At 45.5% G+C, this 27,641-nt stretch overlaps 2 protein-coding genes across 2 annotated transcripts; both read left to right on the plus strand.

Annotated features, from left to right (window-relative positions):
- Positions 1 to 9,033: 9,033 nt before the first annotated feature.
- LOC115543116 (protein mono-ADP-ribosyltransferase PARP12-like) lies at positions 9,034 to 22,980 on the plus strand. Its single transcript, XM_030355669.1, has 4 exons — positions 9,034 to 9,260; positions 9,608 to 9,707; positions 10,157 to 10,253; positions 22,962 to 22,980. The coding sequence occupies exons 1-4, from the start codon at positions 9,126 to 9,128 to the stop codon at positions 22,978 to 22,980; spliced, it is 351 nt and encodes a 116-aa protein (XP_030211529.1). The 5' UTR covers positions 9,034 to 9,125.
- Positions 10,290 to 26,093, plus strand: LOC115543118 (zinc finger CCCH-type antiviral protein 1-like). Its single transcript, XM_030355670.1, has 7 exons — positions 10,290 to 10,598; positions 11,875 to 11,928; positions 12,628 to 12,754; positions 23,863 to 24,031; positions 24,340 to 24,439; positions 24,893 to 25,076; positions 25,898 to 26,093. Exons 4-7 carry the CDS (start codon positions 23,897 to 23,899, stop codon positions 26,091 to 26,093), a joined length of 615 nt encoding a protein of 204 aa, XP_030211530.1. The 5' UTR covers positions 10,290 to 10,598; positions 11,875 to 11,928; positions 12,628 to 12,754; positions 23,863 to 23,896.
- The last annotated feature ends 1,548 nt before the right edge of the window (positions 26,094 to 27,641 follow it).

The following is a 27,641-nucleotide window of genomic DNA, read 5'->3' on the forward strand; positions in this document are numbered from 1 at the left end:
ATCCAACACGTATGTGAAGCACAGGTGAGCCATGAACCCCAGAACACGCCCCTGCAAGGCAGGACCTGACGTGGAGGACAAGGAGGCCCTCTGGGCACTACTGTGAAAAGCATGCATACTAATACACACACATACACACATGCCATAGATAGATAGTTCTTAATCTACACATACTTGTCTTTACTGTTGAAATTTGAATAACTTGAATAAACTACAAACACATTCATTGACTGTCATTGATTGATTTAATATGACTTTAATTGATAACATAATGGAATATAAAGCCTGGCTAGCCTTAAAGAGTCGCAACACTTTGCGTTGCGTTGTGTCGAGGTCGGTCTGATCACAAAATTCATAGTTTACCCACCTCTAATTTGACCACTGCAGCCCTGGTTAGCCCCATAAGTCATGACATGACACAATGGCTATATCATCCTAGCTGCCTGCTAGTAAAACTTAATTTGTGAAACAAATTACAGAAACTGTCACAGAAAGTGGACCAGCAGCAACAACCCCCTCATTCTCCTCCGATGCAGACTTGAGACAAGGTAAGCTTAGTTCAACATGAAAGCAGAAATAAACTATTTTGACTTGAATGACTGTAGCAACAGGGTGTTTGTATCTTCAATTTGCAAAGTCAGCTAATGGCCGTGAGAAAATCAAAAGAGATTGGCTTATACACAGTGAGACTGCCAAGGCTTTTTATTCCATCCCATGCCTACTGTTGTCTCATGAGCTGTCAACGTCATCCAAAAGTACCCTGAACAGCAAGGATGGATTAAAGTACACAAAATGGCGCAACATGTACCAAAAATTACCAGAACACGAGACAGGCACGGCTCATAAACAGTGCTATTTGAAATGGAAAAACCTCCAGCACTCACTTTTGACAGCCAGTGGAGTTGATAGTCACCTTCAGGAACAGATGCAAAGTGAAATAGAAAAGAATAGACTGCTTCTGGAGAGGCTTTTGGATGTGACCCTTCATTTGGCATCAAGAAACCTTGCTTTCAGAGGCAATACTGTTGACTTAGATGATGTCCATAATGGGAATTGTCTTGGCACATTTGAGTGGCTGGCCCGTTTTGATCACATTTTACATGACCACTTGGAGATGATAAGGCAACATAAAAAAGGAACAAGATGAACAAACCATCTGAATCCTGACACACAAAATGAATTCATCAATATCTGTGGTGAACGAGTGCTAAATACAATCATGGCAGAAAGGGAAGCTTCCATCTACTATTCCATAATATGTGACTCAAGCCCAGACGTGTCACACACTGAACAGAATGTCTTATTGATCCGATACACACATCAAGATGGAGAAGTTTGGAAGATAACAGAAAGATTCTGCCAATTTAAAGACTTCTTTAAAAAGACAGGCAGAGAAATTGCTGAGATGATTTGTGAGGTTCTACAAGAGGCCAGAGGCATACCATTAGAAGAATTTAGAGGGCAAGGGTGCGACAATGGAGCCAATATGTCTGGAAAGGTTAAAGGAGTGCAGGCCAATATTTTAAACGCTAATCAATTTGCTTTGTACTCCCCGTGTGCTGCTCATACTCTCAATTTGGTGGGAGTACATGCAGCTCAGTCAAGCACTGAAGTGGCGGCATTTTTTGTCTTTGTTAATCTGCTTCACAACTTCTTCAGTCCAAGTCCAGAGTGATGGGCAATCCTCAAGCAAGAAACTGGATGCTCACTTCATCGTCCCTCGGACACTAGGTGGAGTGCTAAAATTGCTGCCGTAAAAGCCGTGGCCACTATATTCTATATTCCTCTATTCTGGTGGCACTGGAACGTGTTGAAAGCACATGCAATCTGACAAATGATGCCAAATCAGAGGCTAAAAGTTTAAAAACCTATTTCCACACCTTTGATGCAGTGATTTTGCTTACTGCGTGGGTTAAAGTGCTACAGTCAATCGAACATCGCAACCTGATTCTTCAGACAGGTAATCTATCCCTGGAAATGCAGGCAGCAAACATTAAAGCACCACAGGAGGAAATGCAGGCTATGCGGGGTGAATGGGACTCTCTTCTTGCTGAGGCCGAGATTCACAACCACAGCGGGCATTTGTGAAACTTTTGGACCGATTCTGAAGTTTGCTGATAGGTCAGAAGAACAAACAAAAGTGTCATGCCGGACTCTTACAAGAGCATATCCAAAGGATCTCACAGCTGGATTCGAGGAGGGAGTTTTGCACCTGAAAAAAATACATCAGGCAACATTTCCTCAAGACCTGTCACCTCTTCAGCTCCTTAATGCCATTTATAATCTCCAACTACAGAGCATTTTTGGAGAAATCTGCATTGAGGATTTTCTGCACCCTACCCGTAAGTGTTGCTGGCGGAGAACGGGCTTTCAGAAAAATGAAGCTAGTCAAAAACTACCACCATGTCCCAGGACAGACTGAACAGTCTTGCTCTTCTCTCGATTGAAAGCCAATTGGCAAGAGCATTGGACTTTAAGGACCTTATCAGGGATTTTGCCAACAAGAAGACCCGTCAGTGGGCATTTTCTGCAACTTGGTGATATGTTGGGTATGGGGGGGGGGGTTTGGGGGCCTTCCGGGCTTCTTGTATAGGGGCCTAGAATTTGGTGCTACGGCCCTTGCGGCGTGCATAATCGCAGTGGCTCGTAGCTGTCCCTTTAGTTGCCGGTTTTTTGTGTTTTTTGTGTTTTTTGTAATGTTTACTTTTTTCACTGTTACATTCCACCCCCTCAATCTGCTATACCAGAGGAGCTGCTTCGTACATCGGTGCCTGCTCGGAGAACGACCCGAAGCAGCAAGCAGGGCAGACGGAGACGGGAGAGGAAAAAAAAGTGGGGCAAGCGGGGTGGCATCCAAGCTAGGCTAAGGAGCTCACCAGATCAACCAGCTTTGCCCAGCCTGTTTATAGCGAACACCCAGTCCATTGTCAACAAGATCAACAAACTCAGTCTGAGGCTGATGAAGAGAAAGTTCTCTCACGGACACGTCGGACAGCGAAATATTTGATGATCATGGGAAAAGTACTGGCAGCAAAGTTTACCAAGAACACATTCGCCGAAACAATAGATTCACAAGATTCTTATAGGGAACATTAACATTGTGGGAGGGGAGTGGGAGTGACCTTAGGCCAAGTAAATTTGTAATACAATGGGTGGGTATTGGACATGTCTGCAGGTTTGGCTCTAAACGAGTTTACACAACAAAGAAGTCAGTCGATTGGCCTGGTCACAAAACCAGACTTACTGGCTCCAGTGGGAACTTGAATACGAATTAACTTAACCTCTCTCAGTTTAAGAGAGGAAGGGATTTGTTTTAAGTTACAGGGAGAATGTATACAGTTTCTTCTAATGTAATAATTATATAAACAAGGTTAATATAATTTGTATGTGATTGTATATTTATAGTTATGATTGATATTTCCACGACAGAGGCTTTACTCAAACAGGATAAATAGCTGTGCTTTCTTCTTCACCGAAACCTGGCTGAATCAAAACATCCCTGCCGCTGCTATTGAGCTAGCAGGCCGGACTGTTTACCGAGCGGACCGAACAGCTGACTCCATTAAGGATAAAGGCGGCGGTGTCTGCATATACGTGTGCAATTTATGGTGTACCACAACTGACATTGTAGAGACATTTTGCTCCCCGGACTTGGAGTTTATGACAGTTACATGCAGACCGAGGGAGTACATACCACCACAAGCTAACACTAAGCTAGCACTGGCTAGTCTGCATGACGCTATCCACCAGCTGAAAAACAACCACCCAGATGGTGTGTTTATAATAGAGACTAGAACCACGCCTTGGACCAGGTCTACTGCAACGTTGCTACAGGCTATAAAGGGTCCCCTCCCCCAATCTGGGCCGATCCGATCACATCAGTCTGCACTTAACACCTGCATACAGACCCCTCATTGCAAGGTCCAAACCAACAGTTTGCACCATCATGCTCTGGCCAGGCGGAGCCATGGACAGGCTACAGAACTGCTTTGAGTATACCGATTGGGACATCTTTAAACAGGCTGCCAATGACAAAAAACACATAGACCTCAACACCTACACCTCATCAGTATTGGACTACATCACCTTCTGTATGAACAGTGTCACCACACAGAAGACAATACTGACACTCCCCAACCATAAGCCAGGGATGAATGGCGCTGCAGCTTTCCACTCAGGTGATGCAGAGGGGTGCAGAACAGCAAGGTCCATTTTGAGGAAGGGCATCAGGGAAGCAAAGCACCGCTACACGAAGCGTATCGAGGAGAATTTTAGCAGCTCAGATTCTCGATGCATGTGGCAGGGCATCAGAACCGTCACCGGCTACAACAGCAGCGGCTCCACAAACGCACAAAGTCCATCCCTCCCTGATGACCTGAACAGATTTTTTGCCAGGTTTGACCGCACTGACAACAGTGACAACACGCGGGCACAGCAGGGACCCTCACTAACGGATCTGACTCTGTGCCCCCACGATGTGAAACGGACCCTGCAGCACATGAACCTCAACAAAGCTACCGGACCTGATTTCATCACCGGTGGTGATGAAATGCTTTGAACGTCTGGTACTGGGACACTTGAAGAACAGCATCCCCCCCCCCCCCTCCTTAGACAACCACCAATTTACCTATAGGGCAAACTGGTTGCCGGAGGACGCAGTGTCACTAGCCCTCCACTCCACCCTGACACACCTGACAAGCATGACAGTAATGTGCGGATGCTATTCATACACTATAGCTTCACCTTCAATACCATCCCTCCCCATAAACTTGCCACCAAGCTGGACCACCTGGGCCTCAACACACACCTGAGCAGCTGGGTTCTGGACTTCCTCACTGGCCGACCACAGACTGTGTGAATGGGGAGACAGGTCTCCCCCAGCATCACCCTGAACATCGGTGCACCACAGGGTTGTGTGTTGAGCCCCTTCTTCTTCTCCCTCTACACTCACGACTGCAAACCCAACCACGAGGCCAACACCATATTAAAATTTGCAGATGACACCATGGTGGTAGGCAGGACCTCGAGCAACAACGACGCTGCAAACAGGACAGAGATAGAGAACCTGGTGAGTTGGAGCCAAGAGAACAACCTGATCCTCAACATGGCAAAAACAAAGGAGATGATCCTGGACATCAGGAGGAAGAAGAAGCCCTTCATCCATCTCCCCATCACCATCGATGGCAAGATAGTGGAGGTTGTGCAGAACATCAGGTACCTCGGGGTCAACATGAGCCATGACCTGACTTGGACCGTCAACATCACCGCGACGGCCAAGAAAGGATTTCCTGATGTGCTTGAAGAGGGCACATCTTCCACAAAAGCTTCTGGTGAGCTTCTACAGGTCAGCCATCGAGTTAGTTCTCACATACTGCATCACCGTATGGTACCCTGGCTGCACCGCAGACAACAGGAAAGCTCTCCAGCGCATCATTAAGACTGATGAGAGGATCACCGGCACCCAGCTCCCCAGACTGGAGGACATCTACCAGACGGGCTGTACTCTGAGGTTCAAGGGCCTCCTTAGAGATGGCACAAACCCTGGACACCGCCTCTTCACCATCCTGCCCTCAGGAAGACGTTACAGGACACTGAGCGCCCGCACAACAAGACAGCAAAACAGCTTCTACCATAGAGCTGTGTCACTACTGAACTTTACTGCAACACTGATACTCCCCATCTCATACACACATGATTGCACTATTGCGACACTTAAAGGCCCACTATGCAACTTCGGGCATTTCTTCGCTGTTTTCTTGGTTTTGGCACGCAAATGTCTCTACACAGCGCCCCCTACAGCTTCGTAGTACATATTTCACAACACTGTCGTAACAACTCGTTGACGACCCTTCCCCATGCACTTCTAGAGCCATGTGCATTTGTTTTCAAAGAAGCCGGCGAATGCGTGGAGCCATGTCCGAAGTAGATGTTCATAAAGTGTAGGCAAGGTTATACATTTTTAAAAGGGTGTATTTGTATTGCAATAAACATAAATCCATCCTTTTTTATAGTTGACGGGGAGAATTTATATCCTAGATTATAATTGTTTTATCTTAGGTTGAACAGAACAATCAGTGTAAGAGGTTTGGCCAACATAATAATCTAAATAAACAAGAACCTGGATTCGGGGATTCAGTCTGTATCTGGGAGACGAGACAGACGAACAGCAAAACACCCATGGAAACAAAGGTGTCTATATGGTTGCAACCAAGCAAGCTAGAAACATACAGGGCTCACAACAAAACGGTCGAGAAAACTATTTTTACAGGGCTCACAACAAAATGGTTGAGCTAACACATTTGTACAGAGACTATCAACATCAAGAATACCACGAAGACAAAGGCCACCCAAGGGTACTTTCAATTTCAAAAGCAACACGGCCGAGTCGGCGTCTGATTTGCAGTCTTCTTTTTCTTTCAGTTCACGCTATTCCTGAAAAGCTTGCCCAACGTTTAATCGTGTCTGGCCTCTCTGCCGGTCAGTCTCCCTTTTCTCTTCTTCTGTTCCTCCGACATTGGGTTTCTCTGTCTCTTTTTAGTCGGCTGATCTATGATGAATATAACAATCCCTTAGTGACTTGTGTTTATATCGAGCCGAATTCGAGCCGAATAAAGCAATTCGTTACCTCGCGAGACCCGAGACTCCCGCGAGAGTGGGCGGCGGGTCGCCGGCAGAAACATATTCCTTTTCTCCGCCAAGATGCGCAAGGGTGAGTCGAAACAACGAACAATCGAACAAAAATGCATAATAGAACCATCGCAATGACTCTTAGCCTGTTATATTAAGGTAAATCAAGCCAAAAAAGTTGCATAGTTCCCCTTTCACTCGTGTCTGATCTCTTTTCTGGTCCATTCTTCTTTTGTTCCACCGACGGTCGCCTCTTGGGTCCCTTATTAGTCGATTGATCCATGATGAATGCAACAATTGCCTCGCAACTGGCTGTTTATATCTAGCCGGTGCCATGTTTGGGTTTGTGTCTGTGCCGTAAAACATTTTCGAAACTACAATCTGACTACATTTTCGAGGATACTTCCGCTGCGTCACATCCGGATTGTGTCGGTCCGAACAGAGCAAGTTGCATATGCGCTTTTTCACTGGAGAGGCGACATGGGTAAATGACACACCCACCAATCGACCCAGAAATGGATGCAGAACCATCAGTATAACTCTCAACCTGCATACTTAATGTCATTTTGGCTAAAAAAGTTGCATAGTGGGCCTTTAAGGACTTGGACTTTTGAAAACATTTTATTTATATATATATATAATATATATAAATAATGTATATAAATATATATATATATGGGTCCAATGATGGTCTGATCATTCTGTCACGGTTAGCGGGTGGCAGGCAGGCAGGTAGGACTCAATCGCAGACAGTTCAGGTTAAAGGATAATTTATTAACTCAAAAGGCAAGGAACACGGGTGACGCGGGTAACACAGGGAACACCGGGAACACCGGGAACACAGGTAACACACAGGACACAACTCACCGCAAACTAAAATGATTCGACCAGGATCAAAGGAAAGACAAGGGCTTAAATACCAAACACACACAGGGCACGCAACGAGTAACAGCTGAAACACATTAGGGGAGGGAGCAGTAATCACACAGGAGGGAAACCTGACATGGGGAGAAACAAGACCGATACCAAAGTAAAACAGGTAACACACCAAAACAAGACAAGGAAACCGACAGCCAATGACAATAGCGTTCAGCTGTGCAACAAATGTTTTTGAATCTTGATGACTTTTGTAGTGCTGTGTGTAGCCACACGTTTGCCCCTATCTATCCATCTATCCATCTATCCATCTATCCATCCATCCATCCATCCATCCATCCATCCATCCATCCATCCATCCATCCATCCATCCATCTATCTATCTAAAGAGAGAAAAAAGAGTGCCTCCTCATTGTACCAAAATACATTTCCGAATGTCCGAACAGTGAAACTGAATTATGATTGGTTATTTTTTATTCCAAGTGAGTTTAGGCCTTCTTTGTCTCCCTTCAGTGGCTAGCCTCAGATGTAGCATAGTTGGTCAGCCATCTGCCTTGCAAAGGCATTTCAAAAAATTCATGTAATTATTCAGTAATAAATACACAATTCATGTAATTATTCAGTAATAAACATTTTTTTGAAAATCACAAGGAGGCTTTTAGGAGGATTTTAAACCTTCCATGGAAGTGCTCGTGCATGTATCTGAAAACAGTTGTTCATTGTTTGTTTTGCCTTTCAGATAAAATCGAGATTTGCTTGTTCTTCCTTGACGGCAACTGTATCCACCCCATAAGTGAGTTCAAACTACGGAATCATATTTTAGAACCCATCATACTAGACAGCGTTCAAACCTGATGCCACCAGAGCACCTGAGATGACCTGTTGTGTTAGCCTCATAAATCACAGATACATGTTTCCTCTCTGTCTTCTTCAGAAAAATGTTTCGGAGCTCATTGCAGGCTGCCTTACAGCTGGGAAGTTCTGGAGGGCCATCAGTGGACGCTGCTGGATAGCTCAGAGAAGATAGAAGAGGATTACTGTGACCCCAAAAAGTCATGCAGGTATGCAACACACAACAGAGGACTGAAGGTGCTGATAGGATGAGGATGCTCTAATCTTTACAAGCAGACCTGCCACTGCTCTTGCATCTCTAGTCAAAACTCTTTGGTCTAAATTAGCCTACTCTGTTTAATGTAAATTTGAAACCCTTTTGGTTTGAAATTTGCCCAGTCTGTTACATCAAAGTTTGAAACCTATTTTGTTTAAATAAGCCTACTCTGTTTAACACAAGTTTAAAAAAAAATTTGGGTTAAATTTTTCTAGTCCGTTTTATCCCAGTTTGAAACCCTGTTTGTTTAATCAAGCCTACTCAGTTTAATCTCATTTCGAAACCGATTTAGTTAAAATAAACCTACTCTGTTCAATCCCAGTTTGAAACCTCAGTTTGCTCCTGTTGATTTCTAGTGTCCCCTAAGTCTTTTTTTCATAATTGAATTGGTTGAGCAAATGTTGTGTTGTGTTTTCATGCTGCACTTGGGATCTCTAAACCCACATACTGAGGGTCAACGGTGTGTGATGTTTCCTGCAGCACGGTGGATGTAGAAGCGGTGTGCTTTGACACCATGACGCGTGGACTCCAGAAGGTCAGGCGTCTCTCCTCCGCCTCCTCGGTCCTCCAGCCCACCTTCCTACTCACCACCGAGTGGCTCTGGTACTGGGAGGACGAGCATGGGAAGTGGAACCAGTACTATATACCGGTGAGTTCAGCACCATTGCAAAGCGGTGCCAGCCTGATCGGCTCACAGCCGCAGACCTAATAATCTAGCCGATAGTTAGTTTGTGGTTTGTAAACGTTAAGTTTCGAGTACCTGCTAGGGGGGGCAGGGTAGATAATTGGCAGTAGAGTAAAAATATGCCATCAATTGTGCTTAAACATTTCATTCGTAGAACTGATTTCAACAGACAAATAAACAGAAGTTATTCACCATTGACAGCATTACTTAATGTGTTCAAAACCATTACTGTGTGTGTGTGTGCGTGTGCGTGTGCGTGTGTGTGTGTGTGTGTGTGTGTGTGTGTTAATTCACCCACTTGCTCGCTCCAGAACAACAGCAGCACAGAGCTGGAGCAGAAGTTCCAGAAAAACCCCCAGGAGGTGGTGGAGTTCACCGCAGGGTCCCAGACCTACACACTCAGCTTCCAGGGTGAGGCCACCGTTACCCCCCCCCCCCACCCCCGAGCCACCCATCGGTGTACGGTACACCCCCATGAGCTGGTATTCTCATACGACGGGGGGGGGGGATGGGGACGTTGCCAGGGAGTTTCAACCCCTTGGACCAAAGAGGTTGCTGGTTCAAACCCCAAGCTCATTACATTAATATTTAGGGCAATTAGCAGACGATTTCATCCAAAGGGAGTAAGCGCCATACAACCACACACACTGGTCAGGAGAGGTTAGGGTGAGGTGTCTTGCTAATGGACACCTCGACACTAAGCTAGGATCCAGGGATCGAACTAGCAACCTTCTGGTAATAACTCAAAATTATTAATGATCTGTTGTGTGAACTTTCTGTGAGTCACTCCAGACAGCCTCTGCTGGTTGACATAATTAAAACGTAGCATTATAAAAAATGTATTCCTTTGCATTTTGCAGGCAAGATCCAGACCAATAAGAGACACGGCACCAAGAGGGCGGTGAGGCGACGGCCACGCTTCCTGTCCTCCGCCGACGTGCTGGTCATCAGGACAAGGTGAGTTCCACCTGGAGGACGGACTGCCTCTCTGTTTGATTTTAGCGAAGTCAAACGTCTTGGTCCCGCTACACCACACTAAGATATTTTTTCAGCTGAGTACCCCCTTCACCGGCACAAAACATTTTGGGGAGAAAAATAAAGAAATAATATGAATAATATATGTGCGTTCTATTTGGCAGCGTAAACACGAACATTAAAAGGGTCACGTTCTAACCACTTGTCCTTTTTCTTTATTTTCTAGAGCTGGTTTTACTGGGGGTGGTGCTGGTGCTACTGGGGGTGGTGGTGCTACTGGAAATGGTGGTGCTACTGGAGGTGATGGAAGGAGAAGCCCGCCTCGAGGTAAAGCAGAACGTTTATTGGATATTTTTACGTTTGTTGTCACAGCATGTTTTTTGAGTGAGTGAATCAGTACATTGGCGGCACGTGGCTCAGAGGTAGAGCGGGTTGGCTGTTTGGCGGGAGGTGATAGTTTGTTTACCCTGCTACTCCAAGCTGAGTGGCGAGGTGTCTCTGAGCAAGACACCCTAACTGCTCCCGACGAGCTGGATGTCGCCTTACATGGCTGACACCACCATCGATGTGTGAATGTGTGCATGAATGGGTGAAAGTTGGGCAATATTATAGTTAATATTAAAGTTATACTGTACGATGTGAGAGAGCTAGCATGATTTGAAATTAGCTTCTCTTCGGAGTTCCGTTTAACTCCTCCCCCACCCTTCAGGACTCCCTGCCCCAACCCCTCGACACAGAGCCGTGCACGAGCGCTAATGCTGCTTACGGTTTACTTCAACGGCAACCATTGCGTCACTTTTCAGGCCATTCAACTCCCTCAGCTGTCGCCATCGCTGAAAAGCGAATCCAATTTTTATTCTCGTTTTTCCTCGAGCATTCTCTTACTTTTTTTTTGTTGCTGCCTTTTCATTTTCTGTCTTTCTTTTTCTTGCCTTTTTAAAAGGATGAACCGGGGCAAGTAACGGTGGCAGTGGTAACTTCTGTTTTTTTTCTTCCATCGTGTTAACGTTGTAGGCTCACTAGGTCTAGTCCACTGTCATGAACTACTATGACAACAACGCTTTCTTTGCCCTCCGTGAACGCGCTCAGGCCGGCTCAGGTTCGTACACAGAGGGGAGAGAACGCGCAGGCTTGTGATTGGTTCTTTATATTCGGGTACAATGTCTCCGATTGGTAAGCATTTTAACAGGTTTATAGCAGATACAGAATTCGTTTTTTTTCCGCTTCTTTTTCATTGCCCATAAGTTATTTATTGCTGTCAGGATGTAAAAACCAATTTCAACAACATATTAAAAAGTGCATATCACTGAAAATCGTACAATATGCCTTTAAGTGCTTTGAGTGGCCATTGGTTAGAAAAGCGCTGTATAAATGCAGTCCATTTACATTGATATATCTGAGTTTCAAAACAACAACGACTAAATATTATTTATGCAACACAGTGTCATAAATGTAATATATTATGACGTAATAAAAATTGTTTTAAGTGCAAAACGTTGTCTGTAGAACTACAGAACATCTTTAAAACCCATTTAAAACCTTACGTGGAAGTGCTCGTCCATGGATCTTAAAACAGTTGTTCATTGTTTGTTTTGTCTTTCAGATAAAGTCAAGATTTGCCTGTTCTTCCTCGAAGGCAACTGTATCCACCCCAGAGGTGAGTTCAATCTACTGGATTGTTATTTTAGAACCAATCGTAAAACAGACAGCGTTCAAACCCGATGCCACCAGAGCACCAGAGTTGATCTGTTGTGTTAGTGTGGTGGAATTAATAATAACAACTTATCTAATTCACTTCAACTAGCTATAAGCAAAGAGGAATCGGAGAGACCAGGTCAAGTATAGATGGAGAGTTTATTGCCACCCGCAAACGAGAGGTACAGCTCCTTATATCCCCAATCCTTACGAAATACAAAGTTGGACTTTCATCAAATATTGATGTGCATAGAATTTCCCATCAGGGTCATACTGTGTGGATGTCAGCATACTCTCATGTCTTCTGAATCCCAATGTGACCTTAGAACATATATTATCCTTATACAAACAGAGATGATGCACACGTGTGAATGTAAGCATTGTCTTCAGAGAGTACATCAAAATGGGAGTAGACTGGACTCTCTCACTGATGTGCCACATGGCACATCAGATGGGAATGAACTGGACTTACTCACTGGTGTCACATTGCACATAACATCTAGGCTAAAGGTGATCAGCTCTTTTCCACCATTAAAGTATTTATATGATATGTAGTCCTAATAATAATCATAGTTTAACATAGAATGTAAGGTTAATTTTTACCACATTAGCCTCATAAATCACTGATACATAATGAATTTTTCCTCTCTGTCTTCTTCAGAAAAATGTTTCGGAGCCCATTACAGTCTGCCTTACAGCTGGGAAGTTCTGGAGGGCAATCAGTGGACGCTGCTGGATAGCTCAGAGAAGATAGAAGAGGATTACTGTAACCCCAAAAAAACATATAGGTATGCAACACAGGAAAGTGTATAGATTTGAAGGTACTGATAGGACAAGGAGGCTGGAGTCATTACAAGCAGACCTGCCACTGCTCTTACATCTCTAGTCAAAACCCTTTGGTTTAAATTAGCATACTCCATTTAATCCATATTTGAAACCCTTTTGGTTTAAATTTGTCTAGTCTGTTAAATCCAAGTTTGAAACCCTTTTTATTTAAATAATCTTACACTGTTAATCACAGTTTGAAACCGCTGTTGTTTCAATTAACTGACTCGGTTCAATACCAGTTCAAAACCCTTTTGGTTTAAATTTGCCTAGTCCGTTTAATCCCAACTTGAAACCGTTTTTGTTTGATTGACCCAACTCTGTTTAATCCCCATTTGAAACCCTTTTAGTTTGAATGAGCCAACATTGTTTAATCCCAGTTTGAAACCCTTTTTGCTGAAATGAGCCTACCCGGTTTAATACCGGTTTCAAACCCTTTTCTTTTTAAATTAGCCTAGTCCGTTTTATTCCAGTTTGAAACCCTTTTTGTTAAAATCAGTCTACTCCATTAATACCAGTTTGAAACCCTTTATGTGGAAATTAGCCTACTCCCTTTAATCCCAGATTGAAACCCTTTTGGTTGAAATTAGCCCACTCAGTTTTTTCCCAGTTTGAAACCCTTTTTGTTTAAATTAATCTACTCTGTTTGATCGCTGTTTGAAATCCATTTAGTTTAAATGAGCCTACCCTGTTTTATCATAATTTAAAAACCTTTTTGTTGCAATGAATCTTCTCCATTATTACCAGTTTGAAACCCTTTTTGTGGAAATTAGCATACTCTGTTTAATCCCAGTTTGAAACCCTTTTAGTTTAAATGACCCTTCTCTGTTTAATCCCAGTTTGAAACCCTTTTAGTTTAAAGGTTCCATGGCATATAAATATCACTTCACGGGTTTTTCTAACATTAACATGAGTTCCCCTAGCCTGCCTATGGTCCCCCAGTAGCTAGAAATGACATTAGGTGTAAAACGAGCACTGTAACACAAGTGTTGTACATTTCATTGTTATTTGGATAGACGTTCTGCTGTTGGTGTTATGGCGCATCACAAATCGGGTTCTCTGAAATCTCAGGTATTTCCACAACGAGACTCGCAGTGGGGGTTATCTCAGCCATGGTTGAGAAGGCACGTTTATACATTACAAATGTATAAACCCCCCCCCCCCCCCCGTTTTCAAAAATAACATTGTGCACACAACATCGTTTTCCAAAAAGTTGTCATTTACATCAACCCGCATAAATACGCTGTCAAGCGCCATTATAACTATGCCAAACCTATGGGCGGCAGTGTAGGGAGAAGGATAAAGCCATGCAGGCCAATCAGAATCCTCTGCATCAACAACAACAAATAACACAAGCGACTTCCTGATCCTTTCTAAAGAACAGTTTAATTCATTTTTCACAATTTACCGGCTCTCGTTTTGAAGAATAATCCCCTCGCCATTCGTTTCAATAGGAATCACAAAGGTCTACACTTTCAAGATTAGGGGCCCTATCTTGCATCCGGCGCAATTGACTTAATCACTGGAGTCAATCACGCAGAGCCTTCTTTTCCCTCCAGCGCCACGCGTCGGTAAATTAGGGAATAATCTTGCGCCCCAAGGGGTGGTTCGGCGAAAGGAGGAGGCGTGTTCTGGCGCAAACGTGCCCTGGTGCTATTTTGCAGTTTCAGAAACCACTTGGGCCACAAACCAGGAAATACCTGGTTTAAAGTCAGTGGCGCGTTGTTCAGATGCTATTTTAAGGGCGCATCCATAATGTTGCTTGTGCACCTCGCGCATACACTTTGCCTCTCTCATCTACCTAGCCATACATTCTTGGTAAATTACATGGGAAAGAACAGCTGATGCAGCGGTAATAAGTTGTACTTTTAAATCAATGCATCTGCAAACACCGTACAGCAAACACATATGTTCTTGACACAGACATTGTGTACATGCCCATAACTTTTAGGATTGATGAGAATTTGATCGTGAGACAAACGTTGTTTTGCCGCGAGTTAGTATTAAAAAGAATGAATGAATGCGGGCGCGCGTGTGTGTATGTGTAAAATAATTTATGAATGCAGGCGCGCGTGTGTGCGTCCATCTGTTTAAACGCACGCAAACTAAACACGTAACGCATAATATATTACATGGCAATGTATATTAACGGGGGGACCCATGCATATTCACAAGTCGATAACGATAATGCATACAATACTGATAAGAAACTGTTTATAATGTATTGCGTATATCATTAAATAGAACCACAGTTACCGCATATCATATGTTATATCATATCATAAGTTTTCTTTGCCGAAATGTATTTGAGGACTCTGTATTTCTGAAGTTGTGGAAGAAAACCTTATTCCATGTGTGAATCAGGCCATAGTATTTGGCCATAAACTGAGCAATTTGAAGTTTGAAATTCATGTGCATCTGTCACGTATTTTAAGCACAAAAGCTGCCCACACATAGCCACTAGGAAGCAGGGGCCGTATTACAGAAACTTCCTATCTTAAGTCCTAAGTTAAGATAGGAGAAGTGGAGATAGGATTTTTCTCAATTTGGTATTACAGAAACATATCCTATGTTAATTTAGGAATCCTATCTTATCGCAGGTTAAGATATCCTAAGTAGGCGATCTAGCATCGACATTCAGCTTTTATGTCTGTTACCTAGCAACTGATGAAACTTGTTGTCGGATCACGTCACTTCACAGCTGACAACTGTCATAATCCTAAAATATCCAAAAACAACTGCTAGCTATGGATGGGATTGGGAAAATACAACGTTGTGCCGAAAATTTTAAAGCGGACGAAATAGAAAAGTTGGTGAGTTTAGTAGAAAGCTCAAAGGAAATATTGTATGGGAAATTTTCTATGAGTCTGACCAAAGAAAAGAAAGACCAAGAATGGCTGAAAATAGCCGAAAAGGTGAGCACCGTATCAGGGATCAGTAGAAACGTTGAAAACGTCAAGAAAAAAATTACCACACTCACAAGTGACGTTAAGAAAAAAGCAACGTTCATTTGTAAAGACCGGAGAATTACCGGTGGTGGCAACTCTTCCGCTACCCCCCTGACACCGGCGGAGGACCGGATTGTGGGACTCCTCAGCAAGGCTGACTACGAGGGTAAGGCCAGTTTATAGACCTCCGTAAAGTGCTTTGTAGTCAACATATAAGATCGATCGGACGGCGAATTGCATTGCGTATCCGACATCCCGACGGAGAACTTTGTAGAGTGAATTCGCTTATGTCTATCTTCTAATGTTTGACGTTCTCGTTCTCCCTGCTAGTGATTATGTTTCTTGACTTTATATTATAGCTGCTATGATATGATATATGATAAGAAAGACATACTAATTAACATTCTGGCTGTCCATGCAGGCATCGATGGAGGCTTTGAGACTGGGTTGCCAGTGGACTTCTTTGAGACCACAACTTCAGTCAGTGAAGTTGTTGAAGTCGATGCTACACAACCGCCTCCTGGTAAGATGTTAGGCTACTTGTAAGACGTTGTGATGATGATGACTTGGGGTCATATGTCAGCTAAACTGTCATTGATCTCGTCATTCATAATCTGTTAGCTTAAATGACATTACATGAATGTGCATACATTAAATCATCTAACATATCTGGCACCAGGATTATTTCCTTTTTATTGGTATGCTAATCAGAATTCTCTTTGTTTTTGCAGAAAAGAAAACACGTCCGCTGAAGTCATCACCAGAAACCCTTGCTCTGCTAGAAATTGAGAGGGAGAAGCTTCAATTATACAGAGAGAGAGTCGCCATAGAAAGAGAGCGACTCCTCCTTGAGAGGGAAACATTTGAATGGGAGAAGAGTAGGGCCAGAGTGTGCAAAAAATGTTTAACTGAAATATAAATGAATGAATTGTAATCTTGACCATTGTGTTGCTTCTATTTTTTAATTTAGTTTAAAAAAAATCTAATATAAGTCGATTTCTTGTGTTGATTCCATTGTAATGGACATCCTGTGCCTCTTCGGGGTGCTCCATATCCTGATCTGGTATGTCTGGATCTGGGAGGTTTGCCAGTCTGCAGATGTTGTGTAGCACAGCTGTCGCTTTGATGAACAGAACGACCTTCTCTGGAGTATATTGGAGATATCCACCACTCATGTCATGGCACCTCCATCTAACAGGAAAATATGCAGTTTTAGAAAGATCTTGCAATATGTCTTTAGTAGACCTAAGTATGCCCTGAGCTGAGCCTTACAATGCACTCACACCTTCCAAATGAAACACACCATGCACAGACCTTTAACTACTTTTATGAATATACCTGCTCTTCCAGACTCCGAACAGACGTTCCACTCTTGCCCTGCATTTTTTGTGTGCTTGGTTGTATCTGATAATACAAAGCAAATATCATAAACTGAGTGTCCTAACAACACAAATGTAAGAATACTTATATATAAGCTATTTTTTTTTATTTAGCATACCGCATGTCTTGTGGTGTGCGCTCATTGGCTACTGGCGTCAAAAGAAAGGGTTTTAATGGGTAGCCAGAATCCCCAAGCAGCCATCCACTCAAACCACTTTCCCCCAGATACGTATTGATGTCACTGCAGATAGACTAGTTGTTACAACAAGTAAAACCACATTTCTAACAATATAGGCCTAGGGAAATAGTCTTAATCATATACGCCACCTTGTGTTGAAGACGAAGGCGTCATGACTTGACCCAGGCCACTTCGCTACTAAATGTCGGATGAGCATGTTATGGTCTCCTATTGCCTGAATATTGATCGCATGGTATCCTTTACGGCAAACATAGGTAGCTTCATCCTCTTTGGGCGCTTTAATTGGAAATAAGGATCCGTCCACCAGTCCTATTACACCCGGCATCCTTGCGTGTTCATAGAAGGCTTCCTTGATGATGTTGAGTTCATCACCCGTTGGAAACTTAATGTAACGTCGGGCTAATCCGCCAATGGCTTTTGCCACCTCAGTTAAATTACGCGACACTGCAGGTTGTGAAAGTTTACCTATATCGGCTACTTCGCTCTGAAAGTCACCTTTTGCAAAAAGTCTCAGCGCATTTGTCAGCTGTACGACAACAGGCAGAGCCCCATGACGGCGTGTCGGTCTCTCCAGAAAAGGTCGTAGCTCCTCGGCCAAACCCAGGATCATGGCCCGGGGAAGCCTGTACCGGCTTATAAGTGTTGTATCGCCGAAACGTAAAACATCGTTGGGATCACTCAAAAGCCTTTCCACAAACATATTTCGTAGATCCCCATTAGGCCTACGTCTACGATTTTGCTGCGCTATATGTAATAAAAGAGCAGCCATCTCGCTAATTTGTAACCGTAAATGACAGTTATGACAGTTGTGAGAGCTGATGGGTCGTCCTAAAGTTAGGACCGTTTATTTGGGATTTTGGTGATTTAGGATATTTCTGTAATACACATTTCCTATCTGGAGTTAAGATAAGAACACTGACTTTAGGATCGGACGTTCTGTAATGACTTTTCTCCTAAATCCGGTCCTATCCCTTGTTACCATAGTTACCAAACAGATAAGATAGGATTTACGAGTTAGGAAGTTTCTGTAATACGGCCCCAGGATCACAAGCTGCATTACCCACACATAGCCACTAGGAAGCAGGATTGAACACAAAAGCTGTAATTACTATACATAGCCACAAGGGGAGCAGGACCCAACTGAAAGCTGCAATAACTACTCCAGCCACAGATGGCAGCACCTTTAGACAGGTGAGGAAGCCGAAGCTAATACGTCACATAGGCCACGCCTACTAGGTATTAAAGCAGGGCCTGGAGTCAACGAGAGCAGAAACATCCGGCAGTCCAGACTTGCGAGTTAGATACAGAGGCTGGCTGTTTGTCGCTCACACTCATGTTCGATACAATTCCCCTCCTTTTGCTTCATAGTTACCATACCGAAATACTTTAACAAATAAAGTGAGTTAAAAGCAATCCGGATTGGACTACTTTCTTCAAGAATACGGCACATCGGAGACTGCAGACGCGCTGTCAAAATATCAACTCGTCAGATTCAAATGCGCTCATGGCTCTTAAAGGGGATTAGAGCTGGCACTCTCATTGGTTAATTGCACGTTACGCCCAACCACACCCACGGGTAATTAGTCTACTTCAGACCAACCATTTTTAGATCGGGACTGGGGAGGATGCTAGCGCTCTCTGTTTTAAATTTTTTTTATTCTTTTAAACTTTTCACTTTACGCGTCCGACCAGTGGACCTTTTCAAATCTAGCGGTTGCCTACCTGTTGCTGCTAGCACACTACCTGCAGTGTACTTTTTCCACCGTTGCCGCCGGCACCACTATGTTGAGTTACTCCGTCGACCAGCTGATGAATCTCAAAAAATTTCTTCACCCCACCGGACATTACAACTATATCCACAGAGGCTCCCGAAAAAAGTTCCTCAACCCACAGAAAAGTCCTTCCATACCGGCTATCTGGTCACTGTCACGTAGTTGTTGCACCTCACAGACGTCATCAGAGCGTTGTCTCCTACTGGATAAGTCGTTTGGGCATCTCCATGGCAACACCTCTCAGGGAGCTGGATGGAAAACGGGGAGTGGATTCTAGTCTGCTACGTCCACTGCCAAGATTCAACCTGGTCTCACAGGAATCCGTGAAATGACTACAGACGAATAACACGAAATCCGTGGACACATCACGGAAACTTGCATTTCGCTCCAATGCAAGTTAATGACGCTGATGTTCCGTGGCTCACACACGGATCCCCGTTTCAACGAGCGAGTCGACTACGGGGGCTTAACTCAAAACCCGGGGTGGTCTCACTGAAACACTTAAATTGTCCTTGTTGTGTCCACGGAAGTTGCTCCAATGCAAGTAAATGACAATGATATTCCGTGGCACACACACAGATTCCCGTTTCAATCTGTGTGTGTGCTCCCGTTTCAATCTGTGTGTGTGCCACATTTGACCACAGCGGGGGCTTAACTCAAAATCCGTGGTGGTCTGATGGAATCACTTCAATTGTCCGTGATGTAGCCACGGAATTTGCTCCAATGCAAGTAAATGACACTGTTATTCCGTGGCTCAACACGGATATCGGCGTGTTTCCGTGATGTGGCCACGGATTTCGAGTTAAGCGTCCGACCGTAGTCATTTCACGGATTCCTGTGAGACCATGTTGCAAGATTCGTTGCTTCATCCAGCAGCAAAATTGAACTTTTTAACGCCCAATCAATCAGCAACAAATCCTGCCTAATACATGATCATACTGGATAAATGTCTGGATTTTATGTACATCACAGAGACCTGGCACCAACCAGATACTTTCTCCTCCTTAAATGAGAGCTGTCCCCCAGGATATAGATACCTCCAGAAAGCCCGCAGTAAAGGTTGTGGTGGCGGCCTGTCAGTCATCCATCGCAGTGATCTGGAATTATCTCTGCAGCCCCTGCCTGAACTCTCTTCATATGAATGCCTTGCTTTTAAATGTAAACCCCCTTCCTCCGTGCTGTTCCTCCTTATTTACCGACCACCAAAACTGAACACATCTTTCATCCCTGAGATGTAAACTCTCCTCACAACTTTCTGCACATCCTCTGCCAATGTTATCATTTCAGGTGATATGAACATCAACGTCGACACCCCCTCCTGCCGCTTTGCTGCTGAATTTCTTCAACTATTGGACTGCTTTAATCTAAAGCAACTTGTTGATGGCCCCACACACACCAGGGGGCACACTTTGGACCTGGTCATCGCAAACTCTGCCCCTCTCACTAACCTGCAGGTGTATGACCTTGGTGTCTCTGACCACAAGATAATTTATATGGAGTTGCCATCCTCATCCAGCCTCTCAAAGCCTAGAAGAAATATCAGCTTTAGAAACCTCAAAAACATTAACCAAGAACACCTGGCAGCAGACTTTAAGCATCTCTCCACACTCTTCTCATCAGCCGACGAAGCAGTGGACTACTACAACAGCCATCTGAGTAGCCTCCTGGATCACCATGCACCTGTTAAAATCAGAGCAGTCACCTTCACCCGCCCAGCGCCCTGCTTCTCAGATGGGCTGCGGAAGATGAAGGCAGCAGGGCGAGTCCTTGAGCGGCGATACAAAACATCTGGCCTCACTGTTCACAATCAAATCTTCTGGGAGCATCTACTACAGTATTCAAAGTCTCTTAAAGAGGGACTTCACTTTTTTACTCTGACGCCATCAGAAACAATCCAGGAAATTCCAAACAGCTCCTCTTAACTGTCAACCATCTTCTCAAACCACAATCCCTCCCACTTACTGGCACCACAGAAGAACAGTGAAATCACTTCATGGACTTTTTCAAATCAAAGATTGAAAATATTCGCTCTGCTCTTTCCAGTCCTCCCACCCAAACCGTTCCCCCATATACATATGCCATCTCACAACCCCTAAACTGCTTTCCTGTGGTTTCATCAGAAGAGGTGCAGAACATCATCAGGAAGATGAAACCCTCCACCTGTGCCCTGGACCCTCTCCCAACCTCCCTGGTAAAAACCCATATCACTGTCTTCAGTCCCGTGATCACCTGGTCACATCCCCCCCCTCTTCAAGAAAGCCATAATCAGACCATTGCTCAAAAAACACCCCCTTGACCCAGAAGTCCTATCACACTACAGGCCCATCTCCAATCCCCCTTCATATCCAAAGTACTTGAGAAAGCAGTTGCCACCGGCCTTCAAAACCACCTCAAACTAAACAACCTCTACGATAAATTCCAGTCCGGTTTCCGCTCCGCCCACAGCACAGGAACTGCACTCGTAAGAGTTACAAACGACCTCCTGAGGTCATCCGACGCTGGCTCCCCTCACCTTCTTGATCTCTCTGCTGCTTTCGACAGTCGACCATGACATTCTACTAAACCGCCTCCACCTCACCACTGGACTCACTGGCACTCCCCTCAGCTGGTTCCAGTCATACCTCACAAACCGGATAGAATGCATCTCCCTGGGTCCCATCAAATCGAACCCACACACAGTCACTTGCGGTGTCCCCCAGGGTTCAGTCCTTGGGCCCATCCTCTTCATCCTCTACCTCATCCCCCTTGGCCGGTCATCAGCCGCCATGGTTTTTCATTCCATTGCTATGCCGACGACACACAGCTCTATTTCAATGCCACGGCTGCAAGCCCACCTTCAACGTCACCGTCATCCCCATCAAAACTCCCCACGTGCCTGGAGGAGATAAAGGTATGGATGGAGCACAATTTCCTCCAACCCAACAGCTCAAAAACCGAAGCCATCCTGGTCGCCACCTCTCACCAGACCAAATCATCATCCATAACCAGCATCACTGTTTCTGGCTCAAATATCCCTCTCTCATCAACAGTCACAAATCTTGGTGTAAAAATTGACCTCCAACTCACTTTTGAATCAAATATCAACCACCTCTGCAAGACCTCCTTCTATCACCTCCGCAACATTTTCAAACTCCGCCCCATTCTCTTCCTCTCAGACTCTGAAAAACAAGTTCATGCCTTTATCTCCTCCAGACTGGACTTTTGTAACGCACTACTCATCGGGATCCCTAGCATGAGCCTGCAGAGGCTCCAATACATACAAAACTCAGCAGCTAGGTTCCTGATGAGAGTGCGCAAGCATGAGCACATTACCCCATCCTCCACTCACTCCACTGGCTTCTGGTTTCCACCAGGATGTAACCCTTTGAGATCTTCAGATGAAAAGGGCACTATAATGAAATGTATTATTATATTATTTCTAGATAGGCGCCGGGCGCAAGACTCATTTTTTGCGCCGGTAAACTAGCGACATCACCATAGAACCGCCCACAAAGCAACTTGCGCTTGGCGCTTCTCACTTGCGTTTCAGACCGTTAAAATAGGGCCCAAAGTGTACATATTTATTATTTGAAATTCATCCCAGGGTCTGACTCTATAGCATATAACCGCGTTTTCGGAATACAATTTAATGTAACAGTAAGCTGACAACATCGCAACTGCAAATGAACAACACGGAGATAACCATGGCAACCAGTCAAACCAATTTTCTTTTGCAATCATTCTGCGCGCGCATCCGCCGTGTTGATGAACAAATAATCCCCCTATATGGCGTGAGATTCGTTCGTGTGGAGAGACAGCGGGCGCTCACATGACGTGAAGCGTTTTCTGGCATAATGTGACACTTGAGAACCCAAAACCCCGTTTCTCTTAGTTGGCACGACAACACATAACAGGTGTTATCAGAAATCTCCCCTTTGGTTGTAAACGGGGCCTTAGTCTCCCTGAAGTACATGAACCGCGACATGGAGGAGAATGCTGCCTGCTGCCGATGGACAACAACAATCGCTGGCAGCAATCCTTTTCTCCTCCATGCCGCGGTTCAGTCTACTTCAGATTGATGTGGAAGTGGAAGAACCAGAGACGTCGGAGAACCCAACGCAGTCGTTTTCAGATTCATAATATCGTCTGGAGGCGCACACAGCTTTTGGCCATGACAATATATATTATATGATATAAATATCCCTGTGGAATAGGATATTATTTAGATAGAGAGCTCCAGGACTCCCGCCGGAGCACCCGGAGTGTTCTAGAATATTTACAGAACACGGCCGAATGCTGTGTGTGTGCCTCGCCATTGCAATGCATCCAATGTAAAATGAGTGCATAGTACCGTGACCGCAAGCTGCTCAGGGCCACACCCCCACCCTCCATCTTGACCCGCCTCTAATAAACGGCATGTTTGTGGAAAGCTCATTGTGGGACTGGCTCGTAGTGGCTGTAATTCGGCTCCAAGGCTGAATTTCTAGAACGTCTTCAAGTACAGTATTAGGGGCCCACTAACAGCTATATAAAAGCATTCATAATTAGTATGCCATGGGATCTTTAAATGAGCCGGTTTAATCCCAGTTCAAAACCATTTTAGTTTAAATAAGCCTACTCCGTTTAATCCCAGTTTGAAACCTCAGTTTGCTTCTGTTGATTTCTAGTATCCCTTAAATCCTGTCTATTTTTCATCATTGAATTGGTTAAACAAATGTTGTGTGGCGTTTTTATGCTGTACTTCTCTCTAAACCCACATACTGAGGGTCAACGGTGTGTGATGTTTCCTGCAGCACGGTCGATGTAGAAGCGGTGTGCTTTGGCACCATGACGTGTGGACTCCAGAAGGCCAGGCGTCTCTCCTCCATCTCCTCAGTCCTCATGCCTACCCTCCTACTCGCCACTGAGTGGCTCTGGTACTGGGAGGAAGGGAATGGGAACTGGAACCAGTACGATTCACCGGTGAGTTCAGCACCATTGCAAAGCGGCGCCTTTAGTAGAGTACCTGCAAAGAGGGGCAGGCTAGATAATTGGCGGGAGAGTAAAAATATGCTATCAATTGTGCTCAAATATTTTATTCGAAGAACTGATTTGAACAAATAAACAGATATTCTTTACCAAAGAACGCATGTGTTTAAAACCATTATTCTGTGTGTGTGTGTGTGTGTGTGTGTGTGTGTGTGTGTGTGTGTGTGCGTGTGCGTGCATATTGGTGCGCGTGTGTGCATGTGTGTTTGTGTGTGTGTTCGTTTGCCATTTGCTCTCTCCAGCCCAACAGCAGCACAGAGCTGGAGCAGAAGTTCCAGAACGACCCCCAGGAGGTGGTGGAGTTCACCGCAGGGTCCCATGCCTACACACTCAGCCTCCAGGGTGAGGCCACCGTTACCCCCCCCCCCCCCCCAGCCCTCGACCCACCCATCATTATACACCCCATGAGCTGGCATAGATTGTCATACGACGGGGGAGGGATTGTGACGTTGCTAGGGAGTTTCAACCCCTTGGCAGAAAAGGTTGCTGGTTTAACCCCAAGCACACTGCATTATCATTTAGGGCAATTAGCAGACGCTTTCATCCAAAGGTTGTAAGCGCCATACAACCATACACATTTGTCATTTGAGGTTAGGGTGAGGTGGCTTTCTCATGGACACCTCAACACTCATTTAGGAGGAGCGAGGGATCGAACTAGCAACCTTCTGGTATCAAGTCAACCCTTTATCAATGATCTGTTATGTGAACTCTCTGTGAGTCGCTCCAGACAGCGTCTGCTGGATGACTCAATTGAAACGTAGCATCATTAGATTTGAATTTCTTTGCATTTTGCAGACATGATCCAGACCAATAAGAGACACGGCACCAAGAGGCTGGTGAGGCGACGGCCTCGCTTCCTGTCCTCTGACGACGTGCAGGACATCAGGACAAGGTGCGTTCCACCTGGAGGACGGACGAGAAGAGAAGTCAAATGTCTTGGTCCCGATACACAAGTGGCTCTCAAACTCTTTCTACTAGTGTACCCCCTTTAATATTTTGTTTTTGCCAAGTAAAATAAAAATGTGTGAAAATATGTATGGAAACATGAACATTAAAATGTTCACGTTAAATAAGGTTTTCTATTATCTATTATATTATTCAGAATTTAAAGTTGCTCAGGGTGAAAAAAAAAAGAAAGTTAAAGATCCCATGGCATGAATATTTCAATTTCTGAGGTTTTCTAACATTAATATGAGTTCCCCTAGCCTACCTATGCTTCGACAGCAGCTAGAAATTTTGTTGGGTGTAAAACGAGCACTAGGCATTCTGCTCTGCCTTTGAAAAAACAAAGCTCATACGCGCCGTTTTGGAATTTTCCCAGTATCTCGTCATAAGGGGAGATGCCACCTCCCCTTTTTCTGCCTTGTCAGCCCAGAGAATTTGGCCCACCAATGAGATACGACGTGTGAGCGCCACGTGTGTGTGTGTGTGTGTGTGTGTGTGTGTGTGTGTGTTTGTGTGACACTTGCGTTACAGTGTGTGTGATTACACACACTGTAACGCAAGTGTCTTTGTTATTTGATTGGGATAACCGTTTTGCTGTTGAGTCGGACTCTGTCTCTGATATTTCCACAATGAGACTCGTAGAAGGGGTTACCTCAGCCATGGTTGTTATGGAATTGGGGGAAAGGAACTTTGGCTGTTAAGGAACGGGGCGAAGGGGACCCAAGCGCTGGACACAGGGAGGCAGAGACGGGGTAAAAGGAAACAGGGTTTATTGGGTGACGGGGAAGGTGACAAGCTGGGGCGAAGCAAGCGGTACGGTTCGACAGACGCCTCTCGGTGGACGCCCAACAACAGACGGGTGATCCCGATGGAAGTCCCGGATGAGCGAGGCATCCAGAATACGACTCCGGGGAACCCAGGAGAGCTCCTCAGGACCATACCCCTCCCAGTCGACGAGGTATTGGTGACCACGGCCGCGGCGTCGTACCTCCAGATGGGTGGAGTGGGGGCGGAGCGGAGAGAGACAACGGGCTGGTGGAGACGGGCTTGACCTGGGAGACGTGGAAGGTCGGATGTACACGGAGGGATGGGGGAAGTCGGCACAGGGGTTGATAATATTCTTGATCTCAAAGGGGCCGATGAAACAGGGGAAGAGTTTGGGAGGAACTCCCTTCAAGGGAAGGTCCCATGCCCGAAGCCACACCCTCTGCCCGGGAGCGTACTGGGGGGCAGGTAGACGGCGCTTATTGACCTGCCATTGGGAGCGGGAGGATGCGTGGGGAAGCACAGCGTGTGTGCGCTTCCAAGTGCCCTGGCACCTGCGCATGTGGACCTGGACCGACGGGACTGAGATCTCGACCTCCAATTTGGGGAACAGGGGTGGTTGGTAGCCCAGTGAGGCCATGAACGGGGATAAGCCGGAGGATGCGTTGACTAGCGTGTTGTCGGCATACTCTGAGAAGCTGAGAGTTCCAGGAGGAGGGACTGGCGTGGGAGATACAGCGGAGCGCTGCCCACATCTCCTGGTTATCCGCTCTGATCGTCTATTGGACTGGGGGTGGTACCCGGAGGAAAGGCTGGGTGTGGCCCCTAGAGGCGCGCAGAACGCATGCCACACGTGAGAGGTGAACTGGGGACTGGGGAAACAATGTCCGCAGGGATGCCATAAAGGCGGAACACGTGCCTGACCAGGAGATCTGCTGGCTGTCTTGAGGAGGGAAGCTTGGGAAGAGCGACGAAGAGCGACGAAGAGCGACGAAGTGCGCGGCCTTGGAGAAAAGTTTGATCACGGTGAGGATGGTGGTGTTGCCCTCGGACGCGGGCAGACCGGTGACGAAGTCCAGGGCGATGTATGACCACGGCTAGGAATGGGTAGGGGCCGAGGCAGACCGGAACGGGGACGGGTCGAGGTCTTATTCCGGGCGCCGACAATAATCGACAATAAACACACTGACGTCTGCGTCCATGGTAGACCAACAAATCGGCGGTGGATGAAGTCCAAAGTGCGGGCGATTCCTGGGTGGCAGGTGAGATTGGAGGAATGGACCCTGACCAGTACCCTGGACCGTACAGCGTCCGGAACGAACAAGAGATTTGGGGGCCGGGGCCTGGCTGCTGTCTCTGCGCGAGGCGTACCGCGGACTGAGTGTGAGTGTGCCGATCTGACAAGCGGGGGGCAGGACGGTTTCGAGATCAGTACAGGGGTCCTCGGGGGAGTACAGGCGGGACAGGCCAACCGGCTTAACGTTCTGGGACCCGGGACGGTGGGTGAGGGAGAAATTGAAACAACCAAAGAATAAGGCCCACCTTGCCTGTCGAGAATTCAATCTCCTAGCAGACTGAATATAAGCCAGGTTGCGGTGGACGGTCCAAACTATAAATGTGCTCCGTGCCCTCCAGCCAATGTCGCCACTCCTCCAAGGCGAGCTTGACGGCCACGAGCTTGCGGTTGCCGACATCATAATTGAAGTGACAAATTTGCCTTATTGTGTGCAGTAGATTTTTGATGCATCGCAATGCATCGTAGAATCGAATTGAATATAATCGTTACCTGGTGAATCTTAATCAAATCGTGAGGGCAGTGCCAATGCACACCCCT

This window comes from Gadus morhua, chromosome 4, assembly GCF_902167405.1.
Source record: "Gadus morhua chromosome 4, gadMor3.0, whole genome shotgun sequence".
NCBI classification, from domain to species: Eukaryota; Metazoa; Chordata; class Actinopteri; order Gadiformes; family Gadidae; genus Gadus; species Gadus morhua.